This window comes from Eurosta solidaginis, chromosome 1 (genome assembly GCF_040869045.1).
Source record: "Eurosta solidaginis isolate ZX-2024a chromosome 1, ASM4086904v1, whole genome shotgun sequence".
NCBI classification, from domain to species: domain Eukaryota; kingdom Metazoa; phylum Arthropoda; class Insecta; order Diptera; family Tephritidae; genus Eurosta; species Eurosta solidaginis.
In genome coordinates this window covers 361,186,441-361,207,130 of record NC_090319.1, presented here as the reverse complement: position 1 = coordinate 361,207,130, position 20,690 = coordinate 361,186,441, and the positions used below count along the sequence as shown (strand labels likewise).

General features: G+C 35.0%; 1 protein-coding gene across 1 annotated transcript in view; it reads left to right on the top strand.

The window, feature by feature from the left end:
* LOC137238150 (mucin-2) overlaps positions 1–20,690 on the top strand; it is a 51,388-nt gene that overhangs the window by 8,738 nt on the left and 21,960 nt on the right. The window contains exon 2 of the mRNA XM_067762811.1: positions 19,134–19,330. Coding sequence (XP_067618912.1) covers positions 19,134–19,330 — 197 coding nt within the window. The remainder of the gene's footprint in view (positions 1–19,133; positions 19,331–20,690) is intronic.

The following is a 20,690-nucleotide window of genomic DNA, read 5'->3' as shown; positions in this document are numbered from 1 at the left end:
GTTTAGCCATAAATAATACGCCTAGTATTACTCTACGACTAGCGAGAGTTGGAAGATTGATAATCTTCAACCGCCTAGTGTAAGGTGGAAGATTATACCCATAGTCCCAATGAAAAGTCGCTAAAGAAAAAAGTAAAAATTGCTTCTGTATTGTCTCAAGCCTATCTGCATGAAGTTGATATCGCGGATTCCAGGCTATTGATCCGTTTCTAGTATCGGTCCAAATAATGTGGTAAAAAGGGCTTTGGTTACATAAGGGTCACTAAATTATTTAGACCATCGCTTTACGAATAATAGAACACCTGTAGCCTTATTGGCAGTAGTCATAATATTAAAGTTGAAACTAAGTTTAGCATCCATCGTGACTCCCAAGTCAACAAAATAATTTACTGATACAATACAACAATTATCAATTACGTAAGAGGCTGCTCGCAAAGATCTCCGACAGAGGCAAATGAATTTACATTTATTGAGGTTCAGCGGCATTGAATTCGCGTTGCACCAAGCAACTAAGCAGTTTAACTCCGCTTGAAGCAAGGGACATTCTTCAATAGACTCATATGACCTAAAAAGTTTAATCTCATCAGCATACATTAAAATTTTGGAATATTTTATTGTAGTGCAGATATCATTATCATGAGGAAATACGGCCCCTGAGAACGCAGGCGTATGTAGCAAAAAAGCATAAAGAGGTTCTCAGATATATCTGTCTCTATGACAGAAATTTAAAGTCAAATAACCTAAGCTCTCAGTAGAGAACAGCAATCTCCCTGCTTGTTACGTGTCCCCACATGACACCAATTGTAATGTCTCCTCGAACATTTCTTTCTCGCTGGTGCAGCATTGTTGAAACTGTAAGTTTTCTCGGACTCCCGTTAGAGGATATTGATTACAATTTTTAAGTAGCTGCAACTATTCAATGCGGAGAAGCACTGCTACAACAAGAACAACAACCCCACGAAGATTTGCAGTCGAGGACCTCCTCACGAAAAGAACAGCTGATATTGACACTACTCTTCTCTTACTCTCACATAGATTGTGTGCACATGATGCTCCCACACTAGCTTTTTTATTGCAATCTTCGACCTGATCAGGAAGCCTGAAAGTTGTGCTAAAAAGTTACAAGGCCGCTGGTAAGAAGTACCCGCAAAGCTATTTAAACATGAAGGCGAAGCGTTAGTAAACGGTATGCATCATTTCCTGCGCCAAATATGATTCTGCCCAATCCACAGAATATGCGATCCTGAAAAACGCTAAAATTACTGCCGAATCAGCGAGATATTATTGTAAAGGGTACTTGCTAAAGTATTGTTCGAAATACTGAAGTCCAAACCCGACGAACTGACTGGAACTTAGCAGTGTAGCTTAAGACATGGTAGGGATTGAAAATGTTATGTAGTGCAATTCCTTCAAGGGGTCGCTAGAGTAATTTACGAATTGTTTCAACCCGATTGCCAATTCACCTACCCTTCGTAGTCGCACCTATTAGATGGGGCGAACAACTGCTTCAACAACAACATCAACAAACGCCATAATAGCATCAACAAAATTTAACAACAACAAACAACTCGACAATCCCATTACAGCAACTAAGACTGACCAAGATCAATTTTTCTACAATATTTCTTCAGTTGTTATAATTGGCGCTTTACTGCACATTCCACTATTCGCAGATTTTGTTATTTAAAAATTTAATTATGTTAACTGAGTAAAAGATTATGATGGTCCACAAATTGAGTTGTTTATAGCTGAAGTAGTTTATATTGGTTGAGTAATTCGCAACGAATGCCATATCTAATTACACGAAGAAAATTGATTCCGTTCACGCATCCGCTTCTAAATTAACGATTCTATTAAATGAAATGAAAAATGAAATATTTACAGTTGAAGGTTATTTTACCAGTGCCATCATCATCATATATTTCCTTTTAACCAAATAATTAGATTTTCGTGTATAAAGCAAGACATATTTCTAATAATTCTAGTACTTATTTACATATGTATATATATATTAGAGCGGGTCAAATTGTATGAATGGATTTTTTTAATCATAAGTATAGCAAAAACGTAATCTACAGATGATTCACTTTTGCAAAATAGATATTTTGCCATATGAATGCAGGGTTTGGCCAAAAAATCTTTATAGCTTCTGGTAGAATTATAGGAAAATATTGGGCTTACTGTAAAGGTATTTTACGTATATTTCGGAATCTGTATTAATATCTATAGTGTTTTTGAATTTTAGTAGAGATATTTGGCTTAGATTATGAGAAATTAGCTTAAAATGAACTTTTAATTATTATATTATCATTTTTAACAAATTTCTTATGGAAATTTTTTTTTCTTTACAGCTAAAATAAATTCAGAACATTTCCAACAACTTTCATTCAGACGGTCTTTCTTTTTTTGAATTCGTTTCAGTAGACAAAAATTTTCAAAAAGAAAACCTATATTTTCAAGTAATAAGCAAAAAGGGCAATTTTCATAATTTTGATGTAATTTATTAAAAAAAATAACAATTTTTATTTAGAATTTACCATTTTAAGGTATTTTTCAAAATAAAACTAATGTTATGTTATTACTTTTTAAAATCTTTTTTGCTCTATATTTGTGGTTGTTTTTCACGACTCTCTGCTGTAACAGCCATAACACCTTCACGTTTTCTTCTATGACATGGAAACAGATGTTAGCAACTGTACATATCTTTCTGTTCCTTGTATATGTATTGGAATATTAGGATCATCTAGTGTTGGCTCATCATAATCTAAGAATTGTACCACGTGGTCCATAAGAAATTTGTTGAAAATGATAATATAATAGCTCAAAGCTCATTTTAGGCAAATTTCTCATAATTTAAGCCAAATATCCCTACTAGAGTTTAAAAACACTATGGATATTAATACAGATTCCGAAATATACGTAAAATACCTTCAAGGTAAGCCCAATATGATATTTTTTCTATAATTTTATCAGAAGCTATGAAGATTTTTGTGCTAAACCCTACATTTATATGGCAAAATATTTATTTTGCAAAAGTGGGGGACTCGAAATCGGACTTAGAGCTATTGTGTCTTCAGCAATTTTTCTTAGAATCATCTCTACTTATCATCTATCTTACTTTTTTGCTATACTCCTGATGAAACAAAATCCATCCATACAATTTGACCCGCTCTAATATATATATATATTATTTAGAATGTTCTTGAACTGTTTAATTATTTTGCACATCTCTGGTTATGCGAATATGGAATTATGCTATCAACTATTTTAATTATTAGTATTTCCACTTTTTTCCATTTGGTAGTACTATCTAACTAAGTTTGGTTTATTATTATTATTTCACAGATTTCGCAGAAGGTATTTGATCTCAAGCAATATTAAAAGCACTTTTAAAGTTTTGGTTTTTGTTGTTTTTTTTGCTTAAAAAGAGCAATGCAAATTATTAAAGATCCTATGTTTTTTAGTTGTTGCTGATTTTCCGTGATTTCTCACCGTAGCTGATTTTGAAGAAATAAATGTTTGCTTGTTGGTAATGCCGCACTAAAAAATAGAAGTGCTAGATATTACACAAGCAGATGTGTATGATCAGTGGAGGAGCCATGGAGGGGTAGAGGACTGGGAAGAATTCTTCCTTCATATTAATTATATGAAAAAATACAGTATGTTCATTTCTGAAAATAAACTAAGCCTGTACCTGGAGTATATATCTGAAAAGAAGTAAACTGGAGTAAAGTTTCAGAAGAGAATTTAGGCCGAGCTTTTCTTCCAATTTGCGTGGTGCTCGTTCTAATGAACGGCATTTGAAAGGCAGATGAGTTTTCACTGAGAAGCTTTTCACGGCAGATGCGAGATGCGACCCCGCTTTAAAAATGTTTTCTGGTTGAGAAAACGTATTTCTAAATTTTTGCTGTTGCTTTGTCCGGGACTTAAACCTAAGATCTTTGGTGTGGTAGGCTACGCTATATAGTTTAAGAGAAAATCTGAAATTAAAAACTTCATTTTGCACGTGTCCCGCGCGAAACAATTCTTTTTACTATTTAATTCAAACGAAGATTTGTTCTAGAAATTGCCAAAAGTTCTAGTATCGATTCTTTATTACTTTTTAAGTTACGCCCAGTTATAGTCGGCAATAATTGTTACGTATACGTGCCATCATGCGAAGGCTAGTGCATACGACTTACTTTAGCTGTTCGACGTGTGAAATTATTAGCATTCGAGTCAGGCATATATTGACTGAGGGTCGATTTCACCATCTCCAGTTAAGTTAGATTTTACCTGGAGGATAGCAATCTATCAAATAGCATCGTTTGCACATTTCACCAACCCCCAGTTAAATCGATAATTGTGAATATTTTGTAGAATAAATCGTAAAAATCTATTGTGAATACACGAACAGAAGCCAAACAGCGGTCTATTGCTTACAATTTTTTCTTGGACTTAACTGAGACGAGAAGCTTTAGCTAGCATTGAGAAAAGGAATATGTAAACGAAAGAATTAAGCAGCGAACTCGCTTGCCTTATTCGGCTTCCTATATAACATGGTTGAACTATATGGTCGGCACATCTCTATAGCAACAACATACCTTTCTTCAAATAGTCAAAATCTGCGTGTTGATGTTAGACGAATGGAATGTAGAGAAAACATAAAACTTTGCAATTCTTGTATGTTGTGGGAAAATAATGCGTTAAATTAGATGCATTCACAAAAAAATAAAAATAATAAAGTGACGTGAAACAATTTTTTTATAAAAAATTGACCACCACGGCAGAAAATAATTCTCAATGTTTTGGTTACATCTTGCGTTTGCCATCTCCTTTTGACAATCCCTATAACAGTGAAATTAAAAAAAAAATCAGCTGTTCTTCTGTCCCCTCTCAGTTCTTTCAACTGACACTTTTAAAATTATAATGTCGTACGAAATGGCAATGGCTACGCTTTCCAGAGTTAAGCAAGCGTTCTTAAGTAGTTTATTAGTTACAAGTGTGGTTGCCAACTACCCCACTGTGCATCCGATTAGCACCAGTTCGGAGGCAGTTATTAAATCTGTAGTGCGAAACTGTCGCTTTGTGTGACTGTCTCCAAGTAAGGCGCTTTTAAAATAATAATATTTAAATTTGTTTGACATTCTAATATACAAGTGAAAAGACAGTTAAATTAAAACATATTTCTAATAACTTATTAGCGAGCTTTTGAGGCCTATATCGGTAGCAAAGCCGGCAGTATATAAGAGCTTAATTAATTTTCAAAACCCCCTCAGTCTGACAGAAATCACTGCCATTCACTTATAGGTTTTCCGTAGTATTATGTAGGATATTATGCATTTTGAACTGGTTCGTAAACAGCTGTCTGTGTACATTAGGGTGCTTCTTATAAATCAAAAATGATACCAGTCTCACCCCTTCAACCAGTAATACCAAAGTCAGAATTATCACATATACTTTTTTTGATCAAACTGGATACCGCTAAGGTGTATTGATTATTGATTAAAGCTTTGATTTTAATATATTGAGTTTTCTAGGATAAATTGTCAGAAGCCAAAGAAAGAAGCACTGAGTAAGGTTGACTAGATTTGTGATTCCAAGCGATAGATCCCGAACCCATTTTTTTTTCCATAAAAAGAGGTCATACAAAATAATTCCATTAAAGAAGGACACATCATGACATTCGATAAAAGAGATTTGTGTGCGTATCTACTAATACACTAATGCACTATTGTGCATACGTAAAGAGCTGACGGACTTAGATGATGACCCCAGAAATCCTTCCGCTTTTTTTTAAGCAGCATTACGAAACAATGCAATGTTAGGGCGATTTCAGGATCACTTCTTGATTATTTTCGGAATTATTTCAAGACTAATTCAGGACAAATTTTAAACAATTTCAGTATTGGATTGGAAATATTTTAAGTAACGTCTCTGTAAAGTCTTCTGACCAATCTGAGACTACTTTGAAACCATTTCAAAACTATATCTATCTTGAAATGACTCCGAAGATAAAATCAAAAAAAGATGCTGTAACAGTTTTAAAATGGTTTCGAAATAATCTCAAGATAATTCAGAAGCTTATTCCAAAGTGCTCCTGAATCGTTAAAAAACTGGTTACAAAATAGTCTCGAAGTAATTCCGAAAATAGCCCGAAAAGGTCCTGAAATGATGATTTCAAATCACCCGAAATAGTTTGGAAATAATCTCAAGATGACTCAGAAGTTTGCCCCGAAGTAATACTGAAATCGTTCCAAATTAGGTACGAACTCGAAATAATTTGAAAAATAATTCGAAAAGGTCGTGAAATGATCCTTTTAATTCAACCGAAATGGTTTTGAGATAGCCTCAATATGATTCAGAAGTTTGCCTCGAACTGAAATTTCTCCCAACTGGTTACGAAATAATTTCAAAAATAGTCCGAAAGATCCTGAAATGATCCTTTCAAATCTCCTGAAATAGTTTCGAAATAATTTCAAGTTGATTCAGAAGTTCGCCCCGAAGAGATCCTGAAATCGTTCCAAACTGGTTACGAAATAGTCAAAATGATTCCGAAAATAGTCCTGAGGTGATACTGAAACTGCCTCGAAATTGCACCGAAATAATTTTGACCTGATAAATAAAAGAATTCTGAGGTCATTCCGAAATGTTCATGAAACAGTCCCGAAACAGTGCTTAAGTTTTACCAAAATGAAGCCTAGAATAGCCTCGAAGTAATCTTGTAACAGTCCTAAAATGATTTCGAAATAGTTGCAAATCTATCGAGTTGCTGTCTCGAAATGTTACCTAAAATATTTCCGAAGTGATCCTAAAATTATGAGGCGGAATGGAACGGAAATGGAAATGGTTTCCAAACAGTCTCAAGATGATTCAGAAATTTTCGCCCCAATGTCTTTCTAATCCTTCCAAATTGATAGCGAAATACTCTCGAAATAATTCCGAAAATAGTTCCGAGGTGATCCCCGGCACCGCCCTGAAATTTCATCGAAATATTTTTCAAGTTATCATGAAATTATTCCAAATTGGTCCGCGAAATGATTCCGAAAATTATCCAGAATATCATCCATCTTAAATTGAGTTATTGATTGAGAATGTCCTCTCCTTATGAAATTAATTCTATAAGTTCTTTTGTATGAATATGTTCTAGTTTGAATGAAAAAAATGATAAGTCCCAGTTTTACTGGACTTGTTTAAGACGCCCTTTTACCGATATGCTTATAAATTTCGCTTTTATTCAGTGTTAATATAAATCCCCTTTTTAATGCCGACCGTTTATATAAGGAATTGAATAAATATTTTAAATGAAAAATATGTGAATAAGTATATTGATATCTTGTTAAATTTTTTATTTTTTTTAACTCGATCAGCCACTTAAAAAAGCTTCCTTTCCTCAAAATAGATTGTGGAAATTGTGTTAAGTGGACTCTCTCAAACAAATGTTGCCATTTGTAGACAGACATGCATACATACGTGTAGGTGTTGACTTGCGTGTGTATATGTGTTTAGATGAAAAAACTGTATAATTGAAACCGAATTTAATAAAAGTTTTTTTCTTGTTAAACTTGACTTGTAAGGTGATAATGTGATATTTGTAATAGTTTGAGAAAACTTACTTTTTTTAGATAAAAAGATAAATAGAAAAAATTAAAAGTAAAGGTAAAAGAGAATAAATAAAGCTAGCCATTAAGTTTTTTGTTTTTTGTGTTCAATAAACGCAACTGTCAATCAAAAAACTTGATGTATTGTGACATAATTAAGCGATTTAACAGTTGGATAATATTTTATAACTAGTGGCAAGTTATCTCAGCACTTAACTTTTTTTTAAGGGCGTCTGCGATGTTTGTAATTTGAGACATGTCAAGGTTGCCTAAAACCATTAAATAAGATTTCTATGTCTTGGCGTCAAATATTTACATTTCATATTGCGTGTTTTTTTCCTTTTATTAATTTTATGTTTTCTTGCAACTTTGTTGTCAATTAGTTTTCTACTTAATGCAATCTCCTTCAGCAAGATTTCTATTTGACATAATCATCGCTTAATTTGATCTCGTGCTAGCTTAAATTTTCTCTTGACGGTTGAGTTTATTTACATATGTTGCTACAATGGTGCACGTATAATTATAGGCTTTTCAGTTGCTATACACATATCCAAATATTTACACCAGCGAGCAGAAAGATTGTAATAGCAATATTTTTAAAACTTCCGCTGTGTTCTTTTTACATCTATAGACGTTTACGCTTAAACTTTATATGGACCGCTAAGCGTCAAACTTTAAATACACCTCTGAAATTGCTGGGCATAAAATTAGTACTACTAAATTTCAATACGCATTATACTCAGATGTAACTGAAATATGTGTCTATGTTTCACCTCTACACGAATTCTATGTAAACAAAAAAAAAAAAAAAAAAATAAATGTAAGGCGCGATAACCTCCGAAGAGATCTAAGGCCGAGCTTCTCTTCCAATTTGCGTCGTGCTCCTCTTGATTTTCCCTACAAATTGGCCGGAGGGCACCTACATGTTTCATGCCGACTCCGAACGGCATCTGCAAGGCAGATGAGTTTTCACTGAGAGCTTTTCATGGCAGAAATACACCCGGAGCGCTTGCCAAACACTGCCGAGGGGCGACCCCGCTTAGAAAAATTTTCTTCTAATTGAAAAACCTTATTTCTAAAATTTTGATGTTGCTTTGCCCGGGAGTTGAACCCAGGGCATACGGTGTGATAGGCGGAGCACGCTACCATCACACCACGGTGGTCGCCACACGAATTCTATGTATCACCTCTTAAAATGGTGCGTGTCCACAATTCAGCGCAACTGATTCAGCTATATGTTTTGCAATATGGCCATCAAAGGGTGGGGTCTCCGCTTTTCGGTACACACTGTGCTGTAGCTAGTTGTTTAACCACTGCCGCTAGATGGGTCTGCTAAGCATTATCTAAGCGAGGATAAGCGTTGTTTTTACGCGCACACGTGAACGTATACGCGTGTAAAAAAACACGGCTTTCGTTAGTTAAGAAAAAAATTCCATGAATTTTGTTACTGAAACTGTGCAAACCAGTCTCAAAAAATTACTCATATGTTTTTTTGTTTAACGAGACAGGCTAGATATGGCTATATAAATTTTTTTTTATAAGTAGACAATTTCTTAAGCTCTCTATGATGGTCTTGTCGTCCCTTCAAGAACCACCACTTAGATACTGTACTGCATTGAAAGACTATACTTTCCCAATACCAACCTAAAGTACGAACACGTCCTGTTTTACAATTTTTTTGGAAATAAAACCAAGTTTACATATGACGAGACTCTTCATTTTCGTACTTAACAACTAATCGGTAATTTAATAAAGAGATTTCCCATATTATTTACACCATTTCGAGTTGTAAATTAGAAAGCGTTAGATATAAATGCGAAAGTGTCATGAAAATGAGAATAGTCAGTTGTTAATACGAAATCGTCACTTTGATATAAAAAAATGAAAGAAAAAAAACTTTTTTAAAAATAAGCTTTTATTATTGGTTAATAAAATTAATTAAAAAGTAAAAAATAAATTGCCCGTAAAGAAATATAACACTTTATGAGTTCATTGTAACCTTTAACGATAATTAGGCTTCTTCGTCTACGACAAAAAAAATACCATACTGTACATAATTATATATTTTTAATTAATTTCTTGTATTCCGGCCTTTTAGTTAATATATTCAAAGAATGTTTGAGCTCTAGGCCAATATACACATATGTTTATTAAAATACAGCAAATGTGTTTAAACAATGTATATTTATTTGTCGAATGGTTTGTCTTGCCAATATTTCGACTTCAATCTGAAGTCATCTTCAGGAATTTATGACTGTGGCTGTTCGACCAGGTTTCAGATTGGAGTCGAAATATTGGCAAGACAAACCATTCGACAAATAAATATACATTGTTTAAACACATTTGCTGTATTTTAATAAACATATGTGTATATTGGCCTAGAGCTCAAACATTCTTTGAATATTATATATTTTTAACATTAAACTTTACACCTAAATTATTAAATCTTACAGTTTATATCACAGTCCTAATTATTCTAATAAAAGCGTGGTACATTGTGATAGCAACAAAAGGAGGTCCTAAATGTTCTTAATTCTACCATCAAAATTTTATTTTTTAATTTTTAGTTCATTTTATTAACAAGTAATAAAAGCTTGTTCTTAGAAATTTAAATATAAATTTTTTTAAATTTTTAGTAGGGTAAAATATTGTTTAAATTAGTTATGTAATATTTACTTAGTTATTTGTAACGTTTCTCATCCTATCCATTTCTTTCAATGCATCAACATTACAAGGTTTCTTCGAAGTCAACTTTGAACAGTCAAGTTCTTCGATTCGAGTGTTAACTAACTTAAAATCATATTTTATTGTGACTTTGCCTATGTCGCGTTTAGTTTACAATTACTCATTGCAGATCTCTGCTCTGTTTTAAAATAAAGTTACAACTTTCGTTTAGTTAAAATTCCATCGCCAAAAATCTGTAAAATAAAATCAAGTGCGCAGAAAAGTATGCAACATTTAGCGATAACAGCCTAGCTTCTACGTTCGTTGTATATAACAAACAGAGCGAAGTTACCTGCGTTCTTGAGGACTTAGGCTTTTATGCCAAGGTGAGCACAAATCTTTACCGATAACTCTGTTATCGATTAATTTATAGAATTCTCGCAAAGTAATATTGCATTGTCATCCGAGTTATATATGCGTGAAAATTTCAGCTCAATCGGATACCGGGAAGTGTATCAAATTTAACTTGCAAGATTTGATTACAAACAACAGTCAAGTGAAACTAAATAAAAGCTTATAATAAAATAGAGTATACATATTCACCTAATTGTGTATAACAATAAGAAGGTAATATATAGAGACCAATTACAAAGGGTACATCGGGGCAGTCATATGGGTGAGTCGATAAATGAATCTGCCTGCACAATAGTATAACGTATGAATTATTCAATATGCTTAACGTGAGTACCTGTCAATGAAAGGCTCAACCCTACGGTACCAAAGGCGGATCTAATTGCATGATCAATGGTTCAACGATCGGCTCCATGTTGCCAAAATCAACACTTCGTGGCCGAACCATTGGCACCTAATTACCTTGTAATCGGGCGTTTCAATCACAAGGTCTTATCTTGGTATGATATGGAGTCTACCTAAGCTCCCACAAATTCCACAATTTTAATACAGGTATTAGGAAATGTGAAAAATCCGTTCTGAGCACCAGGAATAATAATAAACAAAACCTGCCTCACATCATGATTGGCATATCCGTTCGTTGTCAATAACTACTTTGACGTCGCATATAATTATTTTATTATTATTATAAGCACAGATAAGATTTTAGGCCGAGCTTCTCTTCCAATTTGCGTCGTGCTCCTTTTAGTTTTTCTTACGAATTGGCGGAACGAGACCTACTTGTCTTATGCCGACTTCAAACGGCATCTGTAGGGCAGATGAGTTGTCACTGAGAGCTTTCCATGTCAGAAATACACTCGGGGCACTGAGAGCTTTCCATGGCAGAAATACCGAGGGGCAACCCCACTTAGAAAAGCTTTCTTCTAATTGAAAAACTTTGTTTCTTAAATCTTGATGCTGCTTTTGCCCGGGGCATGAACCTAGGAACTTCGGTGTGGTAGGCGGAACACGCTACCTTCACGCCTTGTCATTATATTTGCTCTAGATCAGATGCCATCGGTCAGCATAGCCTAACGCAGTTGCAAACATTCAAAAAGAGGAGTGAGCACTGTTATCAACAAAAGATAAGCATCTGCTTTATCTTCCGTTTTCTCATCAGGTTACAACAGTTTAAACAACGGTCACAATTTTGAAATGTGACCAACCTTTTCGTTGAGTTTCGGCAGAAGAGTCTCTCAAATATTTATGCTTAGGTTAAAATAAGTAAAGAGGTAGGTTATTCTTGTGAGCGGACCAAAGAGTAAACTTTATGCCGACTTTGCAACGAAGAAGACCGTATTACTTCGAAGAGAATGCTTTATTGCCGACTCCAACGAAGAATCGACTGCGTAGCTTCATAAAGTATGCTTTATTATCAACTTCCACGAAAGAGAATTCATCGTACTAAGGAAAAAGACGAAGACAACCTCGAAAACACGATATGAGACCACAAGCCCCGTATTTCATCCGAATTCTCAAGGCAGGATTGAGAGCTGAATACAAGCATCTGCGATACATTGCATCAGGTCACGATCAGCTTGTCCTGCTGCCCGCGGTACAGTTCCTAACGACCTTGTTAGGGTCGCGCAGGTGTTACTCCACGTCCACTCTGCTCTCTTTCGGGTAAACACCACTCCAGTATTTATTGATTAGCCTTATTTACAAGCGTCACTAATACGATGGCGGCAATTTTCTACGATTTAGGCGTCACTAATGCCATGGCAGACATTTCGACATTCGAGTTAAAGATTCAGCTCCTGAAAAGCTAACTATTGAAGAAGTGAAATTCAGAAACTTGTTCTAGTAACCATCGCCGTGTAAAAATTTTGCAATTTTTCATTAATATTAATAACAATACCAAAAACGTTTCCGAAAAATTCGAAAATTTCGAAACTTTCATTTCGAGTTCTCTGAACTTTTTTGAGCAGGCAGTTTTGCAGCCCAAACAACCGTAGGTTAACATAGTGCAAGTCATAGGTCCAAAGCAACTCAACCCCTATACACTTATAGCACTTTTGTTTTTGTTTTTCCCTGCAGAATAGGCACAGATACAAATTCAGACTTTGAATATAAAAAAAATTCATTGCACTCCCATATGCGCTCACATTAAAATCGATTCATATCAAAGTGCCTGAATTTCATGTGAAAGTGTAAAGAAAAAGCACTTTCATATGAAGCTAATACACTTCGGTATGATATTCAAATTTACACTAAAAAATTTACAAACAAAAATTTTTTGTTTTTGTTTTATCGGCCTATTGATAAAGTATTCAAGGTTCGAAACGAGCTCAAGGCCAAAACAATAATATAGCTAAATGGTTAGCGCAGCGTGCCTAAAGCGTACTGATGATGAAGGGCTTAGCACCCTTCGAAATGGATCTATCTGCGCAGCTATGGCAGGTTGTCTGAAAAAATTTCTACTTACTATTCCAAAAACAAAATAAAAAATTTCAATTATAGAAAAATTTAAAAAAACAATAATCATTATAAAAAATTATTGTTCTGGCCTTAAGCTCGTTTCGAACCTTGAATACAAACAATTTTTCAAAAATATTGTAGCAATGTGAAAAATTTTAATTCGAAATTTATTCATTAAAAATCGAAATTCTTTAAACATTTAAAACCATTTTTTTTTTTTTTCAATTTGAAAAAATTTTAGTTTACATATAATTTTGTATATGTATTGTGATTTGCACTTCAATATACAAATTTTTTAACAGCCCTGCATAGGTCTCTCAAATTTCGCATGGATTTTTGAAAACTTTTTTTCCGAAAGATGTTTTGAATTTTCCTCTATACAAGCAGTGAACATTGTTTTTCACGGAAAAATCAAATACCTTCTGAAAAACATTGTCAATCAATGCGAATTTCGAGAGATCTATAACTTATAGTTTGGCTTGTCCGTCAGATGTGTCATTGTTTAAAATTTACTCAAATTATTAAATAGATTAAATTATAAAAATTGCTTCAAATAAATGTGTTTATACATTTAAAAGCAATTAGGGCAATCCCCGCTTAATTCATACAAAAAAAATATATTAGGTTAAACAACTGCATACTCAAAAAACTCTAATTAAAAATCTCCAAAAATTGCGTGAACTTTTCGAAGACGTTTTTGAGATTGGCTTACATAGTTTCAATTATAAACTTCACAACAGCTTTTTCTTAAAATATCGGAAAAAAAATTTTTTATTGAAAATTGATAAAACCACTGGATCTTTTCTGTTCGCTGCTGTATATGTGACTATTACTGACAATAAATTGTGCGGTAAAGCGGAAGTTTTGTTGTTATCTAATATGCAGAACAGACAGCCACAGGGTTAAGGTTTGAAGTCTAAATATGAGACCTCTTTGTACTATATATTAGACCAAATGAAATTTGGTTTCAAATTTAGATTATATCGGTTTTTCCCGAAAATGCGTGGCCTGGTTTCGAGCCGACGCACGGTGGGGTATTTGATCAATCTTGATCGCCAAATTTAAAACAGCAGTTATTTATGTGCAAAAAGTGGTTGTCTCGCTTTATTGTTAAGAAAGGAAATATTTGACAGTAAATTCACGCTGTTCCGCGCAGAATTTCTATGGATCGCGCCACCGGTTTCGTATGGACCCGGGGTAATTTTTTGGCACTACATGAGATATGTCAATATGGGTATCAAAAGAAAAGTATTTTACTCCGCATTTCTATTGACATTTTTAAGAAGGGTTGCCACTTAGGGTTGCCTCCTCACCTTCCATTTTATACTCAGCTGAGCAAAGCTCATAGAGTATATTAACTTTGTCCGCATAACGGTAATCCGTAACGGCATAAACTAATCGAGATACATATAGACTTCTGTATATCAAAATGATCTGGGCGAAAAAAGAAATTCATTTAGCCATGCCCGTCCGTCCGTAAACACGATAACTTGAGTAAATTTTGAGGTATCTTGATAAAATTTGGTATTTAGGTTCCTGGGCACCCATCCCAGATCGCTATTTAAAATGAACGAAATCGGACCATAACCACGCCCACTTTTTCGATATCGAAAATTTCGAAAACCGAAAAAGTGCGATAATTCATTACCAAAGACGGCTAAAGCGATGAAACTTGGTAGGTGGGTTGACCTTGTGACACAGAATAGAAAGCTAGTAAAATTTTGGACAATAGGTGTGGCACCGCCCACTTTTAAAAGAAGGTAATTTCAAAGTTTTGCAAGCTGTAATTGAGCAGCGATGTCTCAAAAAGGCGTCCACCTATAGAACTAAGGCCCACTACGTTTTAAATAATCATTAACACCTTTCATTTGACATCCATATCGCACTAACACATTCTAGAATCGCCCCTGGTCCACCTTTATGGCGATATCTCGAAAAGGCGTCCACCTATAGCACTAAGGCCCACTCCCTTTTAAAATACTCATTAAGACCTTTCATTTGACGTCCATATCGTACAAACACATTCCAGAGTCACCCCTGGTGCACCTTTATGGCGATATCTCGAAAAGGCGTCCACCTCCCACTCCCTTTTAAAATACTCATTTACACCTTTCATTTGATACCCATATCGTACAACACATATTCTAGAGTCACCCCTGGTCCACCTTTATGGCGATATCCTGAAATGGCGTTCACCTATAGAACTATGGCCCACTCCCTTTTAAAATACTCTTTAATACCTTCCATCTGAAACCCATGTCATACAAACACATTCCAGTGTTACCCTAGGTTAATTTTGCTAAATGGTGATTTTCCCTTATTTTGTCTCCAAAGCTCTCAGCTGAGTATGTAATGTTCGGTTACACCCGAACTTAGACTTCCTTACTTGTTATATTTTTTTTATACCAACTACCATCTCGGAAACAGCTTAACTGATTTGAATCAAATGTGGTACATCGATATAGTATTACATTTTAAGACCTTTTACCTAGGTGTTGCCACTGAGGATGTTTTCACAAGGTTGCCACCCTATATCAGTCTCTTATAAAATTGATCACGACTCAAAAAATCGCGGGTATGCGCTGCCGTTTTTGTTATTAAGCTTTGAAACAAACACAAGCTTATGTATTGCCGAAAAATTACTCACATGATATGCCATGAAAAAAAACATATCTTTTTGTTTGCAAGGTTTTTAAAAACATTAATATTGAAAAGCAGTAGAATAACTCAGTTAAAACATGCGGAATAAAAAAATCGAAGATATGAATTAAAAACACATTTACCTGTCCTAAAAGAAAATGTAACTAGATTTGATTAAGTCTAAACAAGTGAACAAGTATTAAGGTTAGAAGGCTATTTTGCTTTTTAATCCAAAAATATATCGAACTGCGCACAGTTTTCATACAATTTTAAATGTGCGCGGTTAGCTCTGTTGACTTTTAAAATATCTTTGGGGGTATATATACTATTCAGTGGACATCTAGGAATAACAGGGAGTATAATTAAAGAAATTGGAATATTTTGGAAAATCGACTTTTGACCAGTTAGAATGATGAAATACTCCACTGGGCGACGTGCCATAGGTTCCAGTAGCTTTCTCTACTGAGCTATCACACTTTATAAGAGAATATGTCATAATACTTCGTATGTTTAACAAAATGTCTCGAAGAAGAATCTATGCTTTTTTCAAATTATTTTTTATACTCAGCTGAGCAGAGCTCACAGAGTATATAATAATTTTGTTCGCATAACGGTACCCTGTAACGGCATGAACTAATCGAGATAGATATAGACTTCTATATATCAAATGGTCTGGGCGAAAAAAGAAATTCATTTAGCCATGCCCGTCCGTCCGCCCGTAAAGACGATATCTTGAGTAAATTTTAAGGTATCTTGATGAAATTTGGTATGTACATTCCTGGGCACTCATTTCAGATCGCTATTTAAAATGAACGAAATCGGACTATAACCACGCCCACATTTTCGATATCGAAAATTTCGAAAAACCGAAAAACTGCGATAATTCATTACCAAGGACGGATAAAGCGATGAAGCTTGGTAGGTGGGTTGATTTTATGACGCAGAATAGAAAATTATGAAAATTTTGGACAATGGGCGTATCACCGCCCACTTTTAAAGGAAGGTAATTTAAAAGTTTTGCAAGCTGTAATTTAGCAGTCGTTGAAGATATCATGATGAAATTTGGCAGGAACGTTACACCTATTACTGTATGTGTGCCAAATTACCAAAATCGGATAACAAACACGCCCACTTTAAAAAAAATAATTTTAAAAGTCAAATTTTAACAAAAAATTTAATATCTCTAGAGTATATAAGTAAATTATGTCAACATTCAACTCCAGTAATGATATGGTGCAATAAAATACAAAAATAAAAGAAAATTTCAAAATGGGCGTGGCTCCGCCCTTTTTCATTTAATTTGTCTAGAATACTTTTAATGCCATAAATCGAAAAAAATTTACCAATCCATGTGAAATTTTTAGGGGCATAGATTCTATGAAGATAACTGTTTTATGTAAAAATGGGCGAAATTGGTTGAAGCCACACCCAGCTTGTATACACAGTCTACCGTCTGTGCTTCCGCTCGGCCGTTAACACGATAACTTGAGCCAAAATCGATGTATATTTACTAAATTTAGTTCACGTATTTAACTGAACTCACTTTATCTTGGTATTAAAAATGGGCGAAATCCGACCCACGCCCACTTTTTCGATATCGAAAATTTCGAAAAATGAATAAAATGCCATAATTCTATACCAAATACGAAAAAAGGGATGAAACATGGTGATTGGCTTGGTTTTTGTGACGCAAAATATAACTTTGGAAACTTTGTAAAATGGCCACACCCATCTAACATATTATGTAGAAGAAAATGAAAAAGTTCTGCAGGGCGAAATCCAAAGCCCTTGGAATCCTGACAGGAATACTGTTCGTGGATTACATATATAAATAAATTAGAGGTACCCGACAGATGATGTTCTGGGCCACCCTGATCCGATATCTCGAAAACGACTTCACATATACAACTAAGATTCACTCCAGGCATGCTTAACCAACGAACCGATATCATTTCGTTACGATAATTAACGTTAATAAACGAAACAAAGTCATTTCGTTTCGTTTATTAACGTTAAGAACGTCAAATTAACGAAATGATTTTGCTTCGTTTTCTGCCATATCAAAACGAAATCAAATCGTTTATGTTGATTATTAATTTCAAACTATGCTGGCAAAGCTGATTGATGGCGGAGTCATTAAGGGTGAAAGCATTAGCCAAGCTGATTGCAACTTTTCTCATGAATTTTGACAGTACGAACATTTCTCACAGTATTTTTGACATTACCACCAACGAATTACACAAACAAATTACGTGGAGTTTGTGTGTGTATGTTCGCTCGCTGTTAGCACCTTACGGCTTCACCATGGCTATAGCATTGCCAGCCAATTCAAACATAAAGTATCACATTTTTGTTAACGTTTTTAACGTTAACGAAAGCTTTTCGTTTCGGTTAAAAACCGAGATAAAATTTATCTTGATAATTTCTTTATCGATAATATTTCGAAGTGTTTCAACGGAAACATTGGACATTTTTTGATAAACGATAAGCTTAACGTTAAGGTGCATCTCTGATTCACTCCCCTTTAAAACCCTCATTAACACCTTTGATTTGATACCAATGTCATACAAACACATTCTAGGGTCACCCTTAGTCCACCTTTATGGCGATTTCTCGAAAAGGCGTCCAGCTGCAGAACTATGGCCCACTCCCTTTTAAAATACTCTTTGTTACCTTCCAAACACATTCCAGGGTTACCCTGGGTTCTTTTTCCTACATGGTGATTTTCTCTTATATTGTCTCCAAAGCTCTCAGCTGAGTATGTAATGTTCGGTTACACGCGAACTTAACCTTCCTTACTTGTTTTTATTTGCAATTTGGAGCACCAAGTTTAAAGGTTTGGGGTTTGTTTTAATACCAGACTTGCATACAAACATATTTGGATCAAATCCTTCAACAGAATTTTATTTTTTGTTTTTTATTATTATTTTTTTTTTTTTCAAATCAATCTTGTATATGCGGCTATGATATACTGGCTTTTCAGAAACTCGATTTGGAAAGAGTATCACATAAGAAGCAACCTTATAGCAAACATTTTGTTAAGCAAACGACCTACATTCAAAAGAATACCTTTGTAGGCATCCACTAAATTCGCATTCACTAATATTGCATTTACACAGATTAAACCAGTTTAATTGAATAAAAAACCAATTCTACGCCAAGGCCATTTGTCATGATGAGCAATTTACGAGTTTGCTACTGTAAAAGCAGATCTTGCATATCTGTATACCAGATCACGTACTTTCAAAGTAGCCGCTATACGCATCATCATAGAATCACAATAAAAACACCGTAATAATAATATTAATAATAGTAACAGCAATGTTTAGTACTAAAACAAAAAAAATAAAATATTTGTTTTCTGTCATTTTGTCATTGCAGCAATATTTATAGCGACGGCCAATTGCATTCTGGGACAAGCGCAGCTGGACTATCGCAAACCATGGCCAACTTATAGCCTACAAAATATGCCACAGACAAGATTCACATGCCACGACAAAATACTCGGAGGCTACTATGCAGATGCGGAGACACAATGTCAGATGTTTCATGTGTGCGTTAAGGTGGCCGGTGTTGGGGTAAGTAAACGTACCTATAAATATTGCAACCAGTTGAGTCAAGTGTTAGCAGCAACTTTAACGATAACAATTGCAAATGAAGCAACAAGAGAACAAGCAATAACAAAAATTAAAAAAAAACCTGTTAACTCAAGTGCTAAATGCAGACCATCGTGCGCAACAATCGAAATGTCAAAATGTATGAATGCGATTCATTTCTATACAAATGTTGTTAAGTCGTCGCACCAACGTTGCCCATAAATGAAATGCAATCAAAGCATCGAATGTTCGCACTGCGCATGCTCAACAAGCACTCGATAGTTATTCTCGTTTTGCAATACAACCAATAGCTTTTGAATGTTGAATAATGATGCTGATGTTGTCGTTTATATCCGTTTTCAAGTAAAATCGTGAAATGTTGCCAAGCTCTACAATGTCATAGAGATAAAACGAGGGACACGAAATCGACGAGTTCAATGTGTTTTGAATAAATTAAAAAAGGTTATCAAATATGTTGCTTCGATGTGTTTGCTTCCACAAAAATTTATTTATTTAGTAATTAAAATAAGCGAGCATAGCCACTTTGTTTAAGTTGGCTGATCACTGCAGTGTATTCCAAGCGGAAGTTGCTGGGATTAAAGATGCGGTGGATGAAATGCTATCCAGTGCTACTACGGTTAGGGAATTTAGCATCTACTCTGATAGCCAAGCGGCTGTCAAGGCTTTGAGTTCAACTGCAGTGCGATCGAGGGTGGTCTGGAAGTGCCTGACCTCGCTTGCGATTGCTTCGAACTATTTTATAATTAAGGATATCTGGGTGCCAGCCCATTGTGATATCCCGCGTAACTGTCAAGCGGATCTCTTAGCCCGCAACTGAACCGGATGAAGATGGCTGTAGGGATTTCGGGATTCCGCCGGCCACCTGTGGCTTGCTCCTCCAAACGTTGGGCGAACACCACTTCTTGCAGGGTAGCAAGATTTTTCTGGCCGAAAGTGGATGGCAGGAGGTCTGCCAAAATAATTGGGTTCACTAAGGCTTACCTATCAATGGTCATTGCGGTTTTGACAGGGCACTGTCCCATAGGTATCCATGCAGTACGTGTCACACTGAAAGAAAAAGCCTGGTAAAATCAACCGAAATACGGGTCAATACAACCGAAATTTCTGTTAATTTTTATCCATCGCAACAAGATTCTGAATCAACTGCGCACAAATATTTGATTCGTAATTGACCGTTTTAGTAGTCAAATTAACAAAAAAAGTTGTTGTGACAGCTTTGTGTGAAAGTACCTATGTTGCCATATACATAAAGAAAAAAATAAATGTAAGGCGCGATATCCTCCGAAGAGATCTAAGGCCGAGCTTCTCTTCCAATTTGCGT